The 16,032-nt window shown below is 41.6% G+C and overlaps 2 protein-coding genes across 4 annotated transcripts in view; one reads left to right on the forward strand and one right to left on the reverse strand.

Moving 5' to 3' along the window:
• The window catches only part of LOC138968574 (sister chromatid cohesion protein PDS5 homolog A-like), a 69,865-nt gene extending 65,986 nt beyond the window's left edge, over nucleotides 1-3,879 (reverse strand). For both annotated transcript variants that reach the window (XR_011456229.1, XM_070341153.1), the window contains exons 1-2: nucleotides 3,801-3,879; nucleotides 404-532 (exon numbers count right to left, since the gene is read on the reverse strand). Coding sequence is in view for 1 of the 2 variants with exons in the window: in XM_070341153.1 (XP_070197254.1) it covers nucleotides 404-517 (114 nt within the window). In the remaining variant the exon portion in view is untranslated. The remainder of the gene's footprint in view (nucleotides 1-403; nucleotides 533-3,800) is intronic.
• Nucleotides 3,880-4,151: 272 nt separating this feature from the next.
• LOC138968573 (NEDD4-binding protein 2-like) overlaps nucleotides 4,152-16,032 on the forward strand; it is a 33,071-nt gene continuing 21,190 nt past the window's right edge. For both annotated transcript variants that reach the window (XR_011456228.1, XM_070341152.1), the window contains exons 1-6: nucleotides 4,152-4,460; nucleotides 7,582-9,016; nucleotides 9,568-9,683; nucleotides 12,135-12,223; nucleotides 12,686-12,762; nucleotides 13,587-13,697. Coding sequence is in view for 1 of the 2 variants with exons in the window: in XM_070341152.1 (XP_070197253.1) it covers nucleotides 4,253-4,460; nucleotides 7,582-9,016; nucleotides 9,568-9,683; nucleotides 12,135-12,223; nucleotides 12,686-12,762; nucleotides 13,587-13,697 (2,036 nt within the window). In the remaining variant the exon portion in view is untranslated. The remainder of the gene's footprint in view (nucleotides 4,461-7,581; nucleotides 9,017-9,567; nucleotides 9,684-12,134; nucleotides 12,224-12,685; nucleotides 12,763-13,586; nucleotides 13,698-16,032) is intronic.

Genomic DNA, 16,032 nt, shown 5'->3' on the forward strand with positions numbered 1-16,032 from the left:
CGTTTTCAACCATGCAGGTTATATCGTGACGGGGAAAGGGGGGAGATGGGATAGAGCCACTTGTCAATTGTTTCTTGTTCACAAAAGCACTAATCAAAATTTGCTCCAGGGGCTTGCAACGTAGTACAATATATTACCTTACTGGGAGAATGCTTCCAGTACAAAGGACTTAACATTTTTTACATACTGCTTGACTAAAATCTTTACAAACATTACTATATTCTATACAAGAAACACTTAACAAGGGTAAAAAGAGAAACAGAATCCGTTAGTCGCCTCTTACGACATGCTGGGGAGCATCGGGTAAATTCTTCCCCCTAACCCGACACTGACAAAGGTAATTCATTATGTTTTAAAGGTAATGCATACAATTTAACAAATAAGAAATTTATGATGAGCTCACTTTGAGTCGCTTAATGAGTTCATCTTTTCCAAGATCTTCGGACAGTTCTTTACACCCCTGTGGATAGACGATCTTCAAGTTCTCCAATTTTGCAGCAGCAGCACTTTTAGCCATTGCAGTTCAGCACATCTGCAAATCATAACAGAAATTCATTAAACATTAAACATGTTCTTTGTTTTCGCAGCACTTGACGGCATGGTGGCGGTGTTCATGCCATTCATTACTCAGTTACGAACAAAGCCACATGCCTGCAGTAAAGTTAATGAACCTTCCTCTCTCCGCTACAATCGCCAACTGCCTACTACCGCAGTCATTTTATAGATGTTAAAATGGCTGTTGTCTGCATGCAATGGAGTGCCTGGCTGACCCTGCATCTCTTGGGTAAGGGAGAAGTGTCAAGTAGGTGTGATTTTTTTTATGAAGAGCAGTTAAAATCTGGATTTAGACCCAGTTAGCTATCAGCCAGCTAGCCCCTAAAGCCATGTTAGTTTCATGAAGACTCCTGAGTACCTCTCCTGGATTGGTATTCATAAGCAGACTGAAATTTAAATGACGTTCGCGGCTATCTGGTTGATAGTTCTTGATCCTGACTTGAACTGCTATTCACATCATGCTAGTGTAGAACGCTGTTAGCTATCAGGTTTGTTACATGGCATTGATCTTGCTTTGTATGCATGCGCATAGCCACCCTTATTAAAGAAAATCACACCGACTTGACACTTCCCCTATACCCAAGTGATGCAGGGTCAGCCTCATTCTGATAAGCATCGCTCCACGGCTATTGCCAGTTGTCTCTCTGACTGAACGCTACAGTCCTACGCGAATCTATCAAAACTAGGAATACAGAGTTATCTCCCATATGTTTTTCGCGAGCACTGATCTAAATTTGAGATCAGTGTTTGCGAGACGAAAATGATTGCAGATTGGCCGACTTCGACAGTGATCTCCGTTCTGTTCTTCACAGTTATGATAAAGACATCGTTCTAAGGTAAAAAAAAGTCGACATTTTGGGACTGCTGCCGGAAGGAGACCGTAATATATGGTTTCATCACTGTCAACTGGTTACAGAAAAAATCGTCTGCTCCAGTGAGCGCCGAAACCAAACGGTTGATTATCACGTGACACTTTTGCCATATTTAGAGTTGTTTGCAGGGCGGGGATGTAGCTCAGTCGGTAGCCAGTTTGTTTCTGCGGCGGATACTGGACACAATAAAACCCCTTCGGCAGCGGCACAAAGCAAAGCTTTCTAGCGAATTCCAGAAAGATGTGCAATGGTGGCTTTCTTTTATGCATGTATTTAATGGAACAGTGTATTATTTCCACAATGCAAAACAGCATGTCCATGTGTCCATGTGTCACACACGTTTGTATCCAGTTGGCCGCTGTCAGCGTGAGTTCGTCCCCACGTTCGGCGAGAGATTTATTTCTGAGTCAACTTTGTGTGCAGACTCTCCTCGGTGTCCGAACACCCCCGTGTGTACACGCAAGCACAAGACCAAGTGCGCACAAAAAAGATCCTGTAATCCATGTCAGAGTTCGGTGGGTTATATTAACACGAAAATACCCAGCATGCTTCCTCCGAAAACGGCGTATGACTGCCTAAATGGCGGGGTAAAAAACGGTCATACACGTAAAATTCCACTCATGCAAAAAACACGAGTGTACGTGGGAGTTTCAGCCCACGAACGCAGAAGAAGAAGAAAGAAGAAGAGTTGTTTGCAAAGTAAATACAGCCACGAAAAATAGCTCGCTTGAAACTGTCTTACATATATCAATTCCTTTCTAACTTAAAAATTACAAAACACCATGAAAAATCATTATCAACGATCGCGAATCTGCTTATAAAGTTATATCAATAATACATGTATACAAAAAGCTCTAAATATGTAAAAAAAATCGGTTTCCTTGCCAGACAAGGAAACTCAAGGCATCCTGTCAGGGAGAGAATGAGCCGAACTCATGACCTGAGTTCATTATGGCCTGGCACCCCACTGGCTCAAAATCGTGCATTTAATTTTAACTTGTATGCTTTTCACCCTCTTAGAACGTCGTTAGCCATTAAGGTTGTTACCTCACTTGTTGCTCTGAACAATGCACACATCGTCTTTTTTTGTGGCGTCATGTGGCGCAGCCACAGCACTAATACAAAACAGCCAGTGCATAACTGTAGCGAAGAGAGGGAGGTCTGTAAAATGTACTGCCGTCATGTGACTAAAGCGGGTCCAAAGTCGGTGTCATAAACGGCAGTTACGGTAACTTACTGCAGACAGCGTCACCATCATGATGCTGGGGTGTGCACGTTAAAGATCCCACGATTGACAAAAGGGTCTTTCCTGGCAAAATTGTATAGGCATAGATAAAAATGTCCACCAAAATACCCGTGTGACTTGGAATAATAGGCCATGAAAAGTAGGATATGCGCCGAAATGGCTGCGATCTGCTGGCCGATGTGAATGCGTGATGTATTGTGTAAAAAAATTCCATCTCACACGGCATAAATAAATCCCTGCGCCTTGAATATGTGCGCGATATAAATTGCATAAAAATTTTTTAACAAATAATAAATCACTGCGCTTAGAACTGTACCCACGGAATACGCGCGATATAAGCCTCATATTGATTGATTGATCATGTGCCGCTGATAGGGTTTCCTGAATACCAACCCTGGTCTAAAAAGCAACACTACAAAGTTACATTCATATTGAAAGCAAACATTGAGAATTTGAGTACATTCATACATATATATCAAAAATAATAAAAATTTTGCAACTAAAGGTCAAGCTTTGCTGTAAGTTGTAACTGTGTTATGATTAAGAGCAGTATGTACAGGTCTGACAATGACATGACCCCATGATCATTTTTGTAATAGATAGTAATGAATCAAATGCTTGCATTGTTGCAAGTATGTAACTGTAAAGCTAACAGGTATTGTTTTCAGATGATGCATGCAAGTTATGCGCCGAATCAACCACTGTTAGTGTTACATTCTTACATGAATTTTAAACAAAGTGATAAAGGTAGGTAACTGAGAGAAAACCCTTGATCAGAAAATTCGTGTACATATAATAATTCCAGCCACATAGATTACGCCGCTAGACAATGCCATAACAACTTTATTAGGCACGTAAAATGTACAAGTCCAATGCCACGTTCTAATGCATCAATACCCGACAACATAAAATGAACATAAGCGATTACATTAATGATTTTGTCCACCCTAAACCAACAAACCAAAATACAACAGCAGCCATTTTGCACAAATTCAGACGCTCCAACTTTCTGAGATTGCAAACATGCACAGTGAAATATGTGTCCTGGAAACATGGTTGAATCTCTCTGAAAACTTGTTATAAATGTAGGATTTTCACAGTTTGTTTACATTGTGCTAAGTTATTACCTCAAACCAGCAGAAAGGATAAAATAATTATCAATATTCCAAACAGGAAACCGCGCGAAGAGTTCTGTCGTTCACGCAGAAGAATCAATGCGCACGCTGCTGATTGGTTATTTTTCGTGTTTTTGCTCTTGTGTGGAAAGTCTTTCTTGTTTTTCTGAATACATTACTAAGGTTTGAAATGTATTGCACGAGTCCAAGCTTAGCACAGAGAAGCGTGTATACAGTAACAGTTTGCTACATCACACTTTATTTTGTCATTTACTGCGACAATTTTTCCAATTTTTTAACCAATAAAATTCTTCAACATGCTTTCCCCGGAACAGTGCACATGCGCAACATGAGGGAGGTCACTGGTTCCAAAGGGAAAGATGTAAACACAACCACATACCTGGGGACCACTTTCGCTAGTATTCCCGAAACCTATAAACACATACAGTTGTTTTTTCCGTTATATGTGTTCTTCAGATCTGATAACGTTTCAAGCATCACGCAGTATGTCACAACAGGGAAACCAGACTCACCCGTTCGGAGTAAACTTACAAAGACTCGAAAGAGCGACTCAAAGTGAAACGCGCACTCTGGACAGAGTGAATGAAATATTTGGAGACAAATTTGACGCTGATGTGATCCGACTGATTTTGGAAGAATGTAATTGGAAAGGTAAATATGCAGCTGCATGAAAATATATGATTTTCAGTATTCTTTTGCAGCGCAAGGTTGTCCTGTACTTGATGTTGACTTGGCGGAACTTTGGTTGTCCTCTTTATTTAAACGAAGTGGATTCACAGCGCGCGGCGCGTTGTGCAGCGTTGCGATTTACAACGCGCGGCGCTACGAGGAGCGCTGCGATTCACGACGCGCGATGTATTCTGCTGTTACATTTTCTTCACAATCGCAAAGTTTACAACAGCTACATCTATCTGATCTATTTGAGAAATAAAACTCAATAAAACGAAAAACAGAGCTCCATTCTCTCTCTCTCACTCTTTCAACTAAGTTCACCATATTGAGGTCTAACGAATGACGTATCACAACGTGCGCGGTCGTCCTTGGCGGTCAAGAAAGCCGCGGGCGCCGCCGCGATCATTGCGCAGACGACACTTCTAGACCGCCAATGGCCGGTCGCTGCATAGCTCCTGATAATTTTTAAGTCCTGTGCTCTAAAATAACTATACTATCAACTTTAACATCAATAATTTTACGAAGTAAGCATTAAGGAAACTTGTGCAACTTACCTGAACTTTCAGTTTTCGCAAAATCAATGCGATACGGTTGATTTTCAGGACGAAACCGCGGTGGCACAGAGACATTTCGCGCGAAAGTAACCTGCGAACGGAGTTACCTCGCTTCTGTGACACGTCATCAATTTTGCCGTACACAAACTTTTCTATGTAGTACACAAAACTCGGGACATCATCACTATTTGTGTGTTTACCCTGCCGTCTTCCGGACTGAGGCCGCACGAGAACAATCCATGCTCAACTGCGCGAGCGAAGAAATGAAAATCGGGGTAACCTGGCGAACGTTTGTGACGGCAGATACGAAAGTCACCGTTGCGAGGTACACGGATGTATATTCACGCGACCAAATATCTTCATCTATCGATAATGATGCCATGATTTGAAAATAAAAATGTGTGTTTGCCTTCCTGGCGCTCAGGCCGGCAAATTGTCTTTCTTCAGTGGATCGGATTTGTGACGACGCGCGTTCGAAGGTTACCAGTTTTTTATCGGACGCAGCACGCGAGCAGGAGAGGGTCAGTTGTCCAAATAAGATTTTGTGCAGTTTAATCCAAGTATAAGTTATCGTTGAATGATAACAGTTATCCTTTCTAGAGCAGCTGTCGGTTTGAAATGTGTTGTGAACATGGCAGGGGTCTGTCATTCCACGTTTTGGCCGCCATTTTGTGAACAAAAAACGAAAACAAGCAGGAATAAGTGCTACTTCTGTCATATTATTTTCCTTCATGGTGATTTTGTTGATACTGCTACATCAGTAGAATGCAGTAATTATCTTATTTTGTCACCATCATTCCCCGTAATTTAAAAAATTGATTTTACTTGATGTCACCCACCGCAGTCACCATTAGCAAAGAACAACTCACATATAATATATATATTAACTGTAGCGCTGACAGCATGCCTCCACTAGTAATAGACAAATTCAGGTTATAACTTTGGTCTGTCAGGTTTGTATTGGTTGGGATTCAAAGAGTGAATACTCGATCCTGCTTTTATTCATATTAATTTATTGAGGCAAACTTTTACACGTGACATTATAGGCCAGTCACTAGCAAACAGCCTGTCTTCACACACGCTCCTTTTCCTCGAGGGGAGACAGACCCCTTGCTAGTGACTGGCCTCAATAAAAGCAAGTGCATTTACTTTTTCACAACCCATACAAACAAGACAGAGTTATTTTGGAACATTGTATTCCCACTGAGCTGTAGATAGTTGGCTTTCCTCACCTTCAAAGAATATCACTCTTCCATGTGCCATGAAGAAACCAGCAAGAGTTATTTCCGAACATTGTCTCTTGTTTGCTGGGACGTAACAGTTGTTAGACACCAGTGAAAATACCTTCCTTCCCTTGTGACGTTTAGTGATGATGTACGCTACCATGGATCTGTCCAGGCTTTTCACACGGGATCAGAGCATCCTTCCCTTGTGAAGTTTAGTGATGATGTACGCTGCCATGGATCTGTCCAGGCTTTTCACACGGGATCAGAGCACCCTTCCCTTGTGAAGTTTAGTGATGATGTACGCTGCCATGGATCTGTCCAGGCTTTTCACACGGGATCAGAGCATCCTTCCCTTGTGAAGTTTAGTGATGATGTACGCTGCCATGGATCTGTCCAGGCTTTTCACACGGGATCAGAGCATCCTTCCCTTGTGAAGTTTAGTGATGATGTACGCTGCCATGGATCTGTCCAAGCTTTTCACACGGGATCAGAGCATCCTTCCCTTGTGAAGTTTAGTGATGATGTACGCTGCCATGGATCTGTCCAGGCTTTTCACACGGGATCAGAGCATCCTTCCCTTGTGAAGTTTAGTGATGATGTACGCTGCCATGGATCTGTCCAGGCTTTTCACACGGGATCAGAGCACCCTTGCCTTGTGACGTTTAGTGATGATGTACGCTACCATGGATTTGTCCAGGCTTTTCACACGGGATCAGAGCACCCTTCCCTTGTGAAGTTTAGTGATGATGTACGCTGCCATGGATCTGTCCAGGCTTTTCACACGGGATCAGAGCATCCTTCCCTTGTGAAGTTTAGTGATGATGTACGCTGCCATGGATCTGTCCAGGCTTTTCACACGGGATCAGAGCATCCTTCCACTTGGACACACTCACAAAATCAACATCCTGGCTCCTTCCGGTACAGAGCGGAATGTTTTGGACTAATTAATTTTGCAGATTGACATAGGTCACATTAGGTGTCTCTGACAGTGACAGCTACAAAGTAAATCCAGAAAAAAAATCACTCCGCATAAAACGAAGCCAGGCTGCAGATTTTTGCATGAACAAGAACATGGGATGTTATGGGGAGCTGACATTGCAAGACAGTTCTAGCGGAGAAAGTTTTATTTTTTTCTACATTATCAACACTCACAATTGCAATAGTTACAGCATGACAGCATGAGTCATTGATTAAGAGTTACAGTATAAATTTGATACAATGCATGTCCGTTCAAAAGCTTTGCTTTGTAATGTCAGGGTATTATGTTACTGTAAGACAAAAGAATTCCATTTACAAAAGCAAACTTCCTTTCTGTGGCAGAAGAGGAAGCTGTTGAAAAGCTGTGTCAGCTCGCCAGTGATGAGATGCCAGGGTCAGCGCCGTCCCAGCCGATAGGATTAGACATCATTGCATGCAGTTTCCTGGACTCCCCTGATGAAGGCACAGTCACCCAAACTCCACTGGATGCGGACGAATCTCTGCAGGAGGATTGTGAAGCAGTCGAAAGTACAGCAGGGGATTTTCTTTCACAGGCAGCTAACCCAAAAACATCTTCAAGTCAGACTGCAGCTCACACGGAAGAAGTAGGAACAAAAGGGGAATCTAGATCAGGTGGCATCAGTGGTTTGACATACGACTACAGCAGGCTGTTTGCATCAGATGACCTGCCCCCCTTTACTTCGAGTGCAAGCACACTGCCAGGCATTCAGCTCAGCGAGGGATTTGCGTTATCAGGGGAACCTCTGTCGGCCAAAGTAGGGCAAACCAGCGACAGTGTTCTGGACCTATATAGAGATAAGCACACCGAGTCAAAGAATGCAGGGACTGCAACTAGTTCAAGTACTAAAACAAAGAAGAAGGTTTCAGAGGAATTTGACTTTGAAAAAGCTTTGGCAAAGCCCACAGTTGGTAAGCATGGAATACACGTGTACAAATGTCAGGGACTAGGGTCACTAAATGGTCTCATTGCATCATCCCCTCAGGATACTACAACTGTTACTACTGATTCATGTCGCACAAAGGGTGAACCTTCAGCGGAAAGACCACTACAACCAGGAGGTGTTGGCGTCCCGTCTATTCCAGCCTTTCCTTCTTGGCGGCCATCGTTGATCTCTCCTATTTTTGAAGCACGCAGCAAGAGCAGCAGTGAAGTTCTTTCAAACCCTTCTGTCACTGGCAGTACTAAGTTGAAGACGACAAACAGCAGTGCGGATCAATCATCAACAATGGCACTCTCTGCTGGTGCGCCAGAGTTCATACCCACATTCACACCTACCAGGGGCAGCACGCCATTTTACCCACAACAGCCACAGTTCTTTACTCCAAGGTTTGCCGGCCAGCAAGGATTTTTTTCTGTAGGTGAGGGTGCAACATTCGCACGACCTCCCATGAAGCAGATGGATTCTCCTAGTCCTATGGCACGCATGTTTGGCATGCCGAGTCGACCTACACCACGCAATGTGGCTCTCAACAGGTTTGTTGGATCCAACATGTACATGCTCCCAAACCCTCCACTCCAGCCTGGCTCAAACAACAATCCTGCATCAGCAAGTTCTCTCCAGTATGCAGCAACAGCAAAAAGTCCTGCGCACAGAGCAAGCACAGTGCCAAAGGTAATGGCGCAGATTCCTCAGCGTTCTGAGTCTGAAGAAAAGAGCCTGATTGTGGAGAGAATTGAACGCCACATCCAGGAAGGACGCAAACTCCTGGTGCTCTTGAGAGGTCTGCCTGGTAGTGGGAAGTCCCACCTTGCAAGGTGTGTATGTATAATCATAATAATGACATACAGTGGAACCCTCCTTTAAAGACCTCTCATTCTCAATTTAAGACTCCCTCTCTTTTGAGACTGATTTTTTTCTTTTTCAGATTTTTCGTTCTCAGATTGTGTAAATGTACCCCCATTTTTAAGACTCCCTCATTTTTAGGGCCTGATTTTCTTTCTTATGACGGTCTTGAAAGAAGGATTCCATAGTGGCCTTATTTGACAGGTCTTTGAATTCCTTGTTCATTGTTGTCATCTTTCTTTGACTGTGCGTTTTTAGTGATAACAGTATCATTGTAAAAAGCTAAGAACTAATTAAAGCAGAAATAAATGTATTTGGTGTCACATTAGAACAGATAAGATTTGTGCAGCATATTTTTGTATCAGGTGCAGTGAGACTGAGAGAAGAACAATTCTGAACATATTGAATGGTACATTTCATATCATCCAGTAGGCAAAGCACTGTTGGTGTTAGCACAAAAGAAACTGGTTCTGTTGTGTTTGCTGCCTTTTTAAAAGTATGTACTTATAATTTATTTTCTCAGACAAATTCAGGGAGATGGACAAGTATTTTCCACAGATGAGTTTTTCATGAATGGCAAGATTTATGAATACAACCCCGACAAAATATCCGATGCCCATGACTGGAACAAGAAAAGAGGTTTGTAATGTTCCATTTAAGAAGTAGGTTTACTTGTTCACTAACTTTATTTTTGTTGAGTGTACTCTTGCCAGCACTCATGGGGCCACTTGTTACAGAGAAGCTACCTCTGTTGTCAAAATGGGAAGACTATGTGTGCAAAGACTTCAGTCACCCAACCATCTATAGGCAGCCATCAAAGTAAAATCATTTTGATTTGAATTATTGCTTTCGTTTCTTCCAGTTACCATAAAAGCAAAAGCAAAGGAATGCTCTTTCAGTCTTTGTGATTCCGCTTCGATTTTTGATACTCTTGGTCCTAGATTGCTGTCAGCCTTCTAGTTTTACTACTACAAGTTGCACTAACTGTTATCTTTTTCTCCTTCTCGTGACCTGCTGAGTTGATGTTGTAAAAATTGTTTATACTGAGCTTACATAACACCAGTACAGAGAACAAGGTTGTGGAGGGAACTGTTGTCATTGCATATCATGCATAAACCCATTTCATTTGTTGTAATGATCCTTGCCGTTGGTCTCACAAACTGTTTTGAATGAATGCCAGAATGGGCGCAACTTGTGTCTTCTTTTTATCCCAAAATCTATGAAAACAGGAAGCAACTTCTCTGATTTATATAACTATACAAACAACAAAAGTAGGGCGGGGATGTAGCTCAGTCGGTAGCGCGCTGGATTTGTATCCAGTTGGCCGCTGTCAGCGTGAGTTCGTCCCCACGTTCGGCGAGAGATTTATTTCTCAGAGTCAACTTTGTGTGCAGACTCTCCTCGGTGTCCGAACACCCCCGTGTGTACATGCAAGCACAAGACCAAGTGCGCACGAAAAAGATCCTGTAATCCATGTCAGAGTTCGGTGGGTTATAGAAACATAAAAATACTTAGCATGCTTCCTCCGAAAACGGCGTATGGCTGCCTAACTGGCGGGGTAAAAAAACAGTCATACACGTAAAATTCCACTCGTGCAAAAAAAACCACGAGTGTACGTGGGAGTTTCAGCCCACGAACGCAGAAGAAGAAGAAGAAGAAACAACAAAAGTAAGTTAAGTTGCGAGGAACCAGTATCGTAGCACCAGAGAGATTAAAACAATAAACGCAATTAAATTAACATAATTACTTTAAAGCAAAATAATATCTGGCTCAGCCCCATCCTACCTGTCTGACCTGTTCACACTCTATACACCCTCACGATCCCTCCGCTCCTCTGTAGACACTAGAATATTCCGTCTATCTTCTTTTAGTCGCAAACAGCACGGCCAGAGAGCCTTCTCCCACTCTGCTGCCGTTGCGTGGAACTCTCTCCCTTACTCTATCCGACACTGCCAAACATTCTGTTCCTTCAAATCAAACCTTAAAACACACTTCTTCACCCAGTATTTTGATTAATTTTATTTCAACATGGTGCATTTTTGACTCACATGCGAAGCAAAAGTGAGTCTATGTACTCACCCGAGTCGTCCGTCCGTCCGTCCGTCCGTCCGGAAAACTTTAACGTTGGATATTTCTTGGACACTATTCAGTCTATCAGTACCAAATTTGGCAAGATGGTGTATGATGACAAGGCCCCAAAAAACATACATAGCATCTTGACCTTGCTTCAAGGTCAAGGTCGCAGGGGCCATAAATGTTGCCTAAAAAACAGCTATTTTTCACATTTTTCCCATTTTCTCTGAAGTTTTTGAGATTCAATACCTCACCTATATATGATATATAGGGCAAAGTAAGCCCCATCTTTTGATACCAGTTTGGTTTACCTTGCTTCAAGGTCAAGGTCACAGGAGCTCTTCAAAGTTGGATTGTATACATATTTTGAAGTGACCTTGACCCTGAACTATGGAAGATAACTGTTTCAAACTTAAAAATTATGTGGGGCACATGTTATGCTTTCATCATGAGACACATTTGGTCACATATGATCAAGGTCAAGGTCACTTTGACCCTTAAGAAATGTGACCAAAATAAGGTAGTGAACCACTAAAAGTGACCATATCTCATGGTAGAAAGAGCCAATAAGCACCATTGTACTTCCTATGTCTTGAATTAACAGCTTTGTGTTGCATGACCTTGGATGACCTTGACCTTGGGTCAAGGTCACATGTATTTTGGTAGGAAAAATGTGTAAAGCATGTGAGTCGTATGGGCTTTGCCCTTCTTGTTGAATCAGGTGTTTGAATGTTTGAATGTTTTGCCTGTGTTAGTATGCTTGCAGATTGTATTGATGTAGTGTTTGAGTTTCGTTGTTCACTTGTGTGCTGAATGCTGCTGCACATGCTTTTGCTTTGCTTTGTATGTATTATGTATGTTTGTCATTGTAAAGCGCTTTGAGAATGTAAAGCGCTCTATAAATCTCCCATATTATTATTATTATTATTATTAAAGCGCTAACTTCAATTTGTGTCATTGATCCTTCCATTAGCACTTTGCCTGACTTGATAATGATAATTATTCTTTTTTTTTCAGTCCAGAAAGCTTTAGATGATGGTGTTTCTCCGGTCATTGTTGACAACACCAATGTTATGATGTGGGAGATGCTACCTTATGCTGAAATGGTAAGCCAAATAAAGTTGCTGCTGTGATCTTGAGAATGAACTTCTGTCCATTAAAATATGCAGAATAATTTGAGAAAAACAGAATAATTGACAATTTTGTTGAAAAAATGAATATTAAATATCACAAACTAGATAAAAGCATATATAGTATTTCTTAGTTTAGAAATGTCAAGCGTTGGAATGCACAGGGGCCTAGAACTCAATCAATCAATCAGAAGGTGTAGGATGTACAGAAACTGCACAGGGATATAGAGTTTTAAAGCAAAATAAACTGTTGCTAAAGTATTGGTACATGTACAAGGATAGATTTTATCCCATAAAGTCCAAAAAAGCTCATAATGTTTACTCGATAGTGTGACGCGTTTCCCATAGGCTGTCACTCATTTGTTAGCTAACAGTAACTGTGGATATCTGTGATATATAATATATAATACCTATTGTTGATTAGCATGTTGTGTTTAGGCATACTCCAGAGGTTACACAGTTGAAGTCGTTCAACCAGACACACCATGGAGCTTCCAACCTAAACGCCTGGCAAAGTATGTTTCTGGGCTTTTTCTTGCTTGTTGTGTCTTGTCTCCAGAATTAGCCCTGTGGAAGTGATCATACTGAAAGAAGAGTGAACGTTTTGAGATTCATTCCATGTGATGACGAACATCGCACTATGCTTATTCTGAAGATTGCCGTTGTTGTTTGTCACATTGGCCTTGTTGTTTGTCACATTGGCCTATTCTCAACAGGGGTGAGTGAAAAAATGTCTTTGTCTTTGTATTTGTTATTGTTGTTTCTAATTTAATGTATGACCAGGTTGTATGCTGTCCTTCCTAATGTCACCCTCCTAAATATAAAACAAAGAGTATTTTCAATTCAGTTCTGCCTTTTTTTTTTATCAGGTGTGTCATCTTCTTGATGATGAGCGCTATATCATTGTCTTGTGGAGATATAGTCCAAGTAATACAGTTTTAAAATGCTGCTTTATCCTGTATGTCCATATATTTTATCGTTTTGGGTAAGGAGAAAAAATTGTGTTGTATTCAAGATGTGTTACATGTAGTTTTAAAGTTCTTATGATTTTCAGTCCATGGATACAAACATTTCTAGCATTAGTGTAAAATCAAAAAACAAGAAATGTAAGTTATTTGAATAAAGCAAAACAAGACATTCACAAGGACATTGACCCAATGGTGCGTAAAGTGTACAGATAATCATGGTACATGCACACGTTTAATTAAAAACAAGAAGACTTTCACCTGAATGGCTGTTTGATGTTGGGCAAGATGGTCAAAACACCTGTTGGATCTTAGTATTAGTGTAGAATAATGATATGTATATGTACATGTATATACATAGGTGTTTGTTTCAGGTGCAACAGCCATGGCGTGCCGATAGACAGCATCAAAAGAATGAAAGACAGATATGAAACAGTGGATACAGGTTCCCTGATGGCGTACCTCAAATCTAAGATGCAGAAGAGGTGAGTAACACATGCCCTGGTTGCTTTAAGTATCTCGTTAAGAAGGCTGATCCGAATTGAAGTTTTCCAGAAAGAACTGGGGGGGGGGGGGGGGATGTCTGTGTGGTTGAGTTGCTCCCCTTTAATCAGGGGTGGGACTTATCCGCGGACACAACTTACGAATTCCGCTGGAGTAATCTATTTTTCCGCGTCCCATTTCATCACAGTATCTATAACTTGTTGACTGAATGATATGGAGAAAAGTGAAGATGGAACAGAACACTGGAGGCTTGAGAGTTAAATTGTGCTGACTGAAAATTCCTGATAACTAATAGTCATGTTGAGCTTCAATGCATTGAATCATACTATTGCCAGTATTGGATTATGGATACATGGTTCATTACGTAAGTATGCACCATTACAATGTTACCATTGTTGTGTGATTTTTTTTTGGATTGTTTTGGGGGGGGATGTCTTTTTTTACCTTAACCAAACAAGTTGAATTTTAGTCTCAGAATGCACCGGGAGAGGGAGGCGGGGGGAGAAGGGGGGGGGGGGCGAGGAGAATGTCTTTTTTTACCTTAACCAAACAAGTTGAATTTTAGTCTCAGAATGCACCAGATTGTACAGATTTTAATGTACCATTTAAACAAATTTTGGGGGAGCATGCCCCCGAACCCCCCTAGAAAAAAGGAATTTCCTCTTTTTTCATCACAAGAGAGTCCTACCCCTGTTTAATGCAAGACAAATCTTCCATTTATAATAATGTTGAGCAAAGTGATCGTAAGCGTTGGTGATAAGTGTGCTCAGATGTGCATTTTGTGCAATGTTCGCTTGATATAAAACCATTTTCTTTCGTAAATATGCATGTTGTAGGTCATGATCCTGTGGCTGTTGTTTGTTTGTTCGCTTACACACTCATGGCCACTGATCAGCACATTTATGTTTGAGCATTGACATCATTTTCATTGTCTATTGAGTATATTGTAAAATAGTGCTAGTTTAATTGACCCAAACCAAAGGGATCTTTAATTTTGAGATACTTTCCTTGCCAGGAAAGTCTTGCAGAGACTTACAGGTTTAGACATGCTGCAACTTGCAAGGATATTAGTCTGGGGACTCGTGGCAGGATACTGCATATCATTGAACAAAGCACCAAAATTGGCATACATATACCTTTTTACATTCTCTATCGAATAAGAGGATGACACAACTGATCGGAAAAGGTCATGACCTTCAAACCTATACTCTTCATAAAAAGAAACGCATCATTTCTAAAAGTCTCTATACTGCCAGTTTCTGTCAGAATCAGGTTTGCAAAATGAGAAAAAGAAAGCCCTTTAGTATTCCTAATGGCATGAGAGGATGACAATTTGATTAAATCATCACGATTATACTCGTCATAAAAAATAAAGCATCATTTCCTAAAATCGCACACAAAATTAGCAAGTTAGTAAAAGTGCAAAACAGAGCAAGAACACATCCTTTTAGTATCCCCTGCGACAATTAAAGACACAAAAGCACGCAGTCTCATGTTCACAGTGAAAGAAATACATCTTTCACCAAATTGTAAACTCGGTTTCGGGGCGCGTGTTGTTCGTTTTACTCGCGAAAAGGGAAACGATGCCTACGCGACATCTTCTCAAACTTTCGCAAAACAGCAATGTTTGATGGATCCATATCTGCTTATCAGAGTAAACAATGTATCCATTGGAAAGGTAACAAGATCACTAAATCGCTTGACACGCATTTTGAGTGATCATGAGCTTGATATCACTTACCTTACTTTCCCGCAAACAACAATACAGAACTTCCGTCTATCTCGATGTTTATGAGGCCTGGATGTCACTTCTGTAACATGAGCCGTCACAGGAGCACATGACTTCCTTCTGCCTTGTTCTGAGGTATAAAAGAAGGCCAGTATATATATATATATATATGGCCAGCGGCTATGTCAACCATGCCAATGACAGACATTCGGCTCTCCTGCCAGGAAGCCAAACTGCTGCTAGCCAAGCTAAAAAGAGAGGAAAGAGAGCAGACTCTGTCACAAACATGTGAAGAGAGAGGATGGATACACCTCCCCTACAATAGGAAAGGGCACCACCTCCCACTCCCCCCGAGACCCATGAGCCTGTTGCGTCGCTTGCGCACGGTCAGCAGCCGCATCTACTGGGACAAGGCAGTCTGTCAGTGTGGCAAGACTGGACACCTCAAACACGTGTTTGAAGGTTGTGACACTCTCAAGGAAGAGATGGCTAGTCTCATCCGCTACAGAAGGGAGAATGCCCTTAGTCTGGGAGACTTTCTCCGCCCACACCCATCATTCGGAGAGATACCGATGATGGTCTTGGTC

This window comes from Littorina saxatilis, linkage group LG6, assembly GCF_037325665.1.
Source record: "Littorina saxatilis isolate snail1 linkage group LG6, US_GU_Lsax_2.0, whole genome shotgun sequence".
Classification (NCBI taxonomy): domain Eukaryota; kingdom Metazoa; phylum Mollusca; class Gastropoda; order Littorinimorpha; family Littorinidae; genus Littorina; species Littorina saxatilis.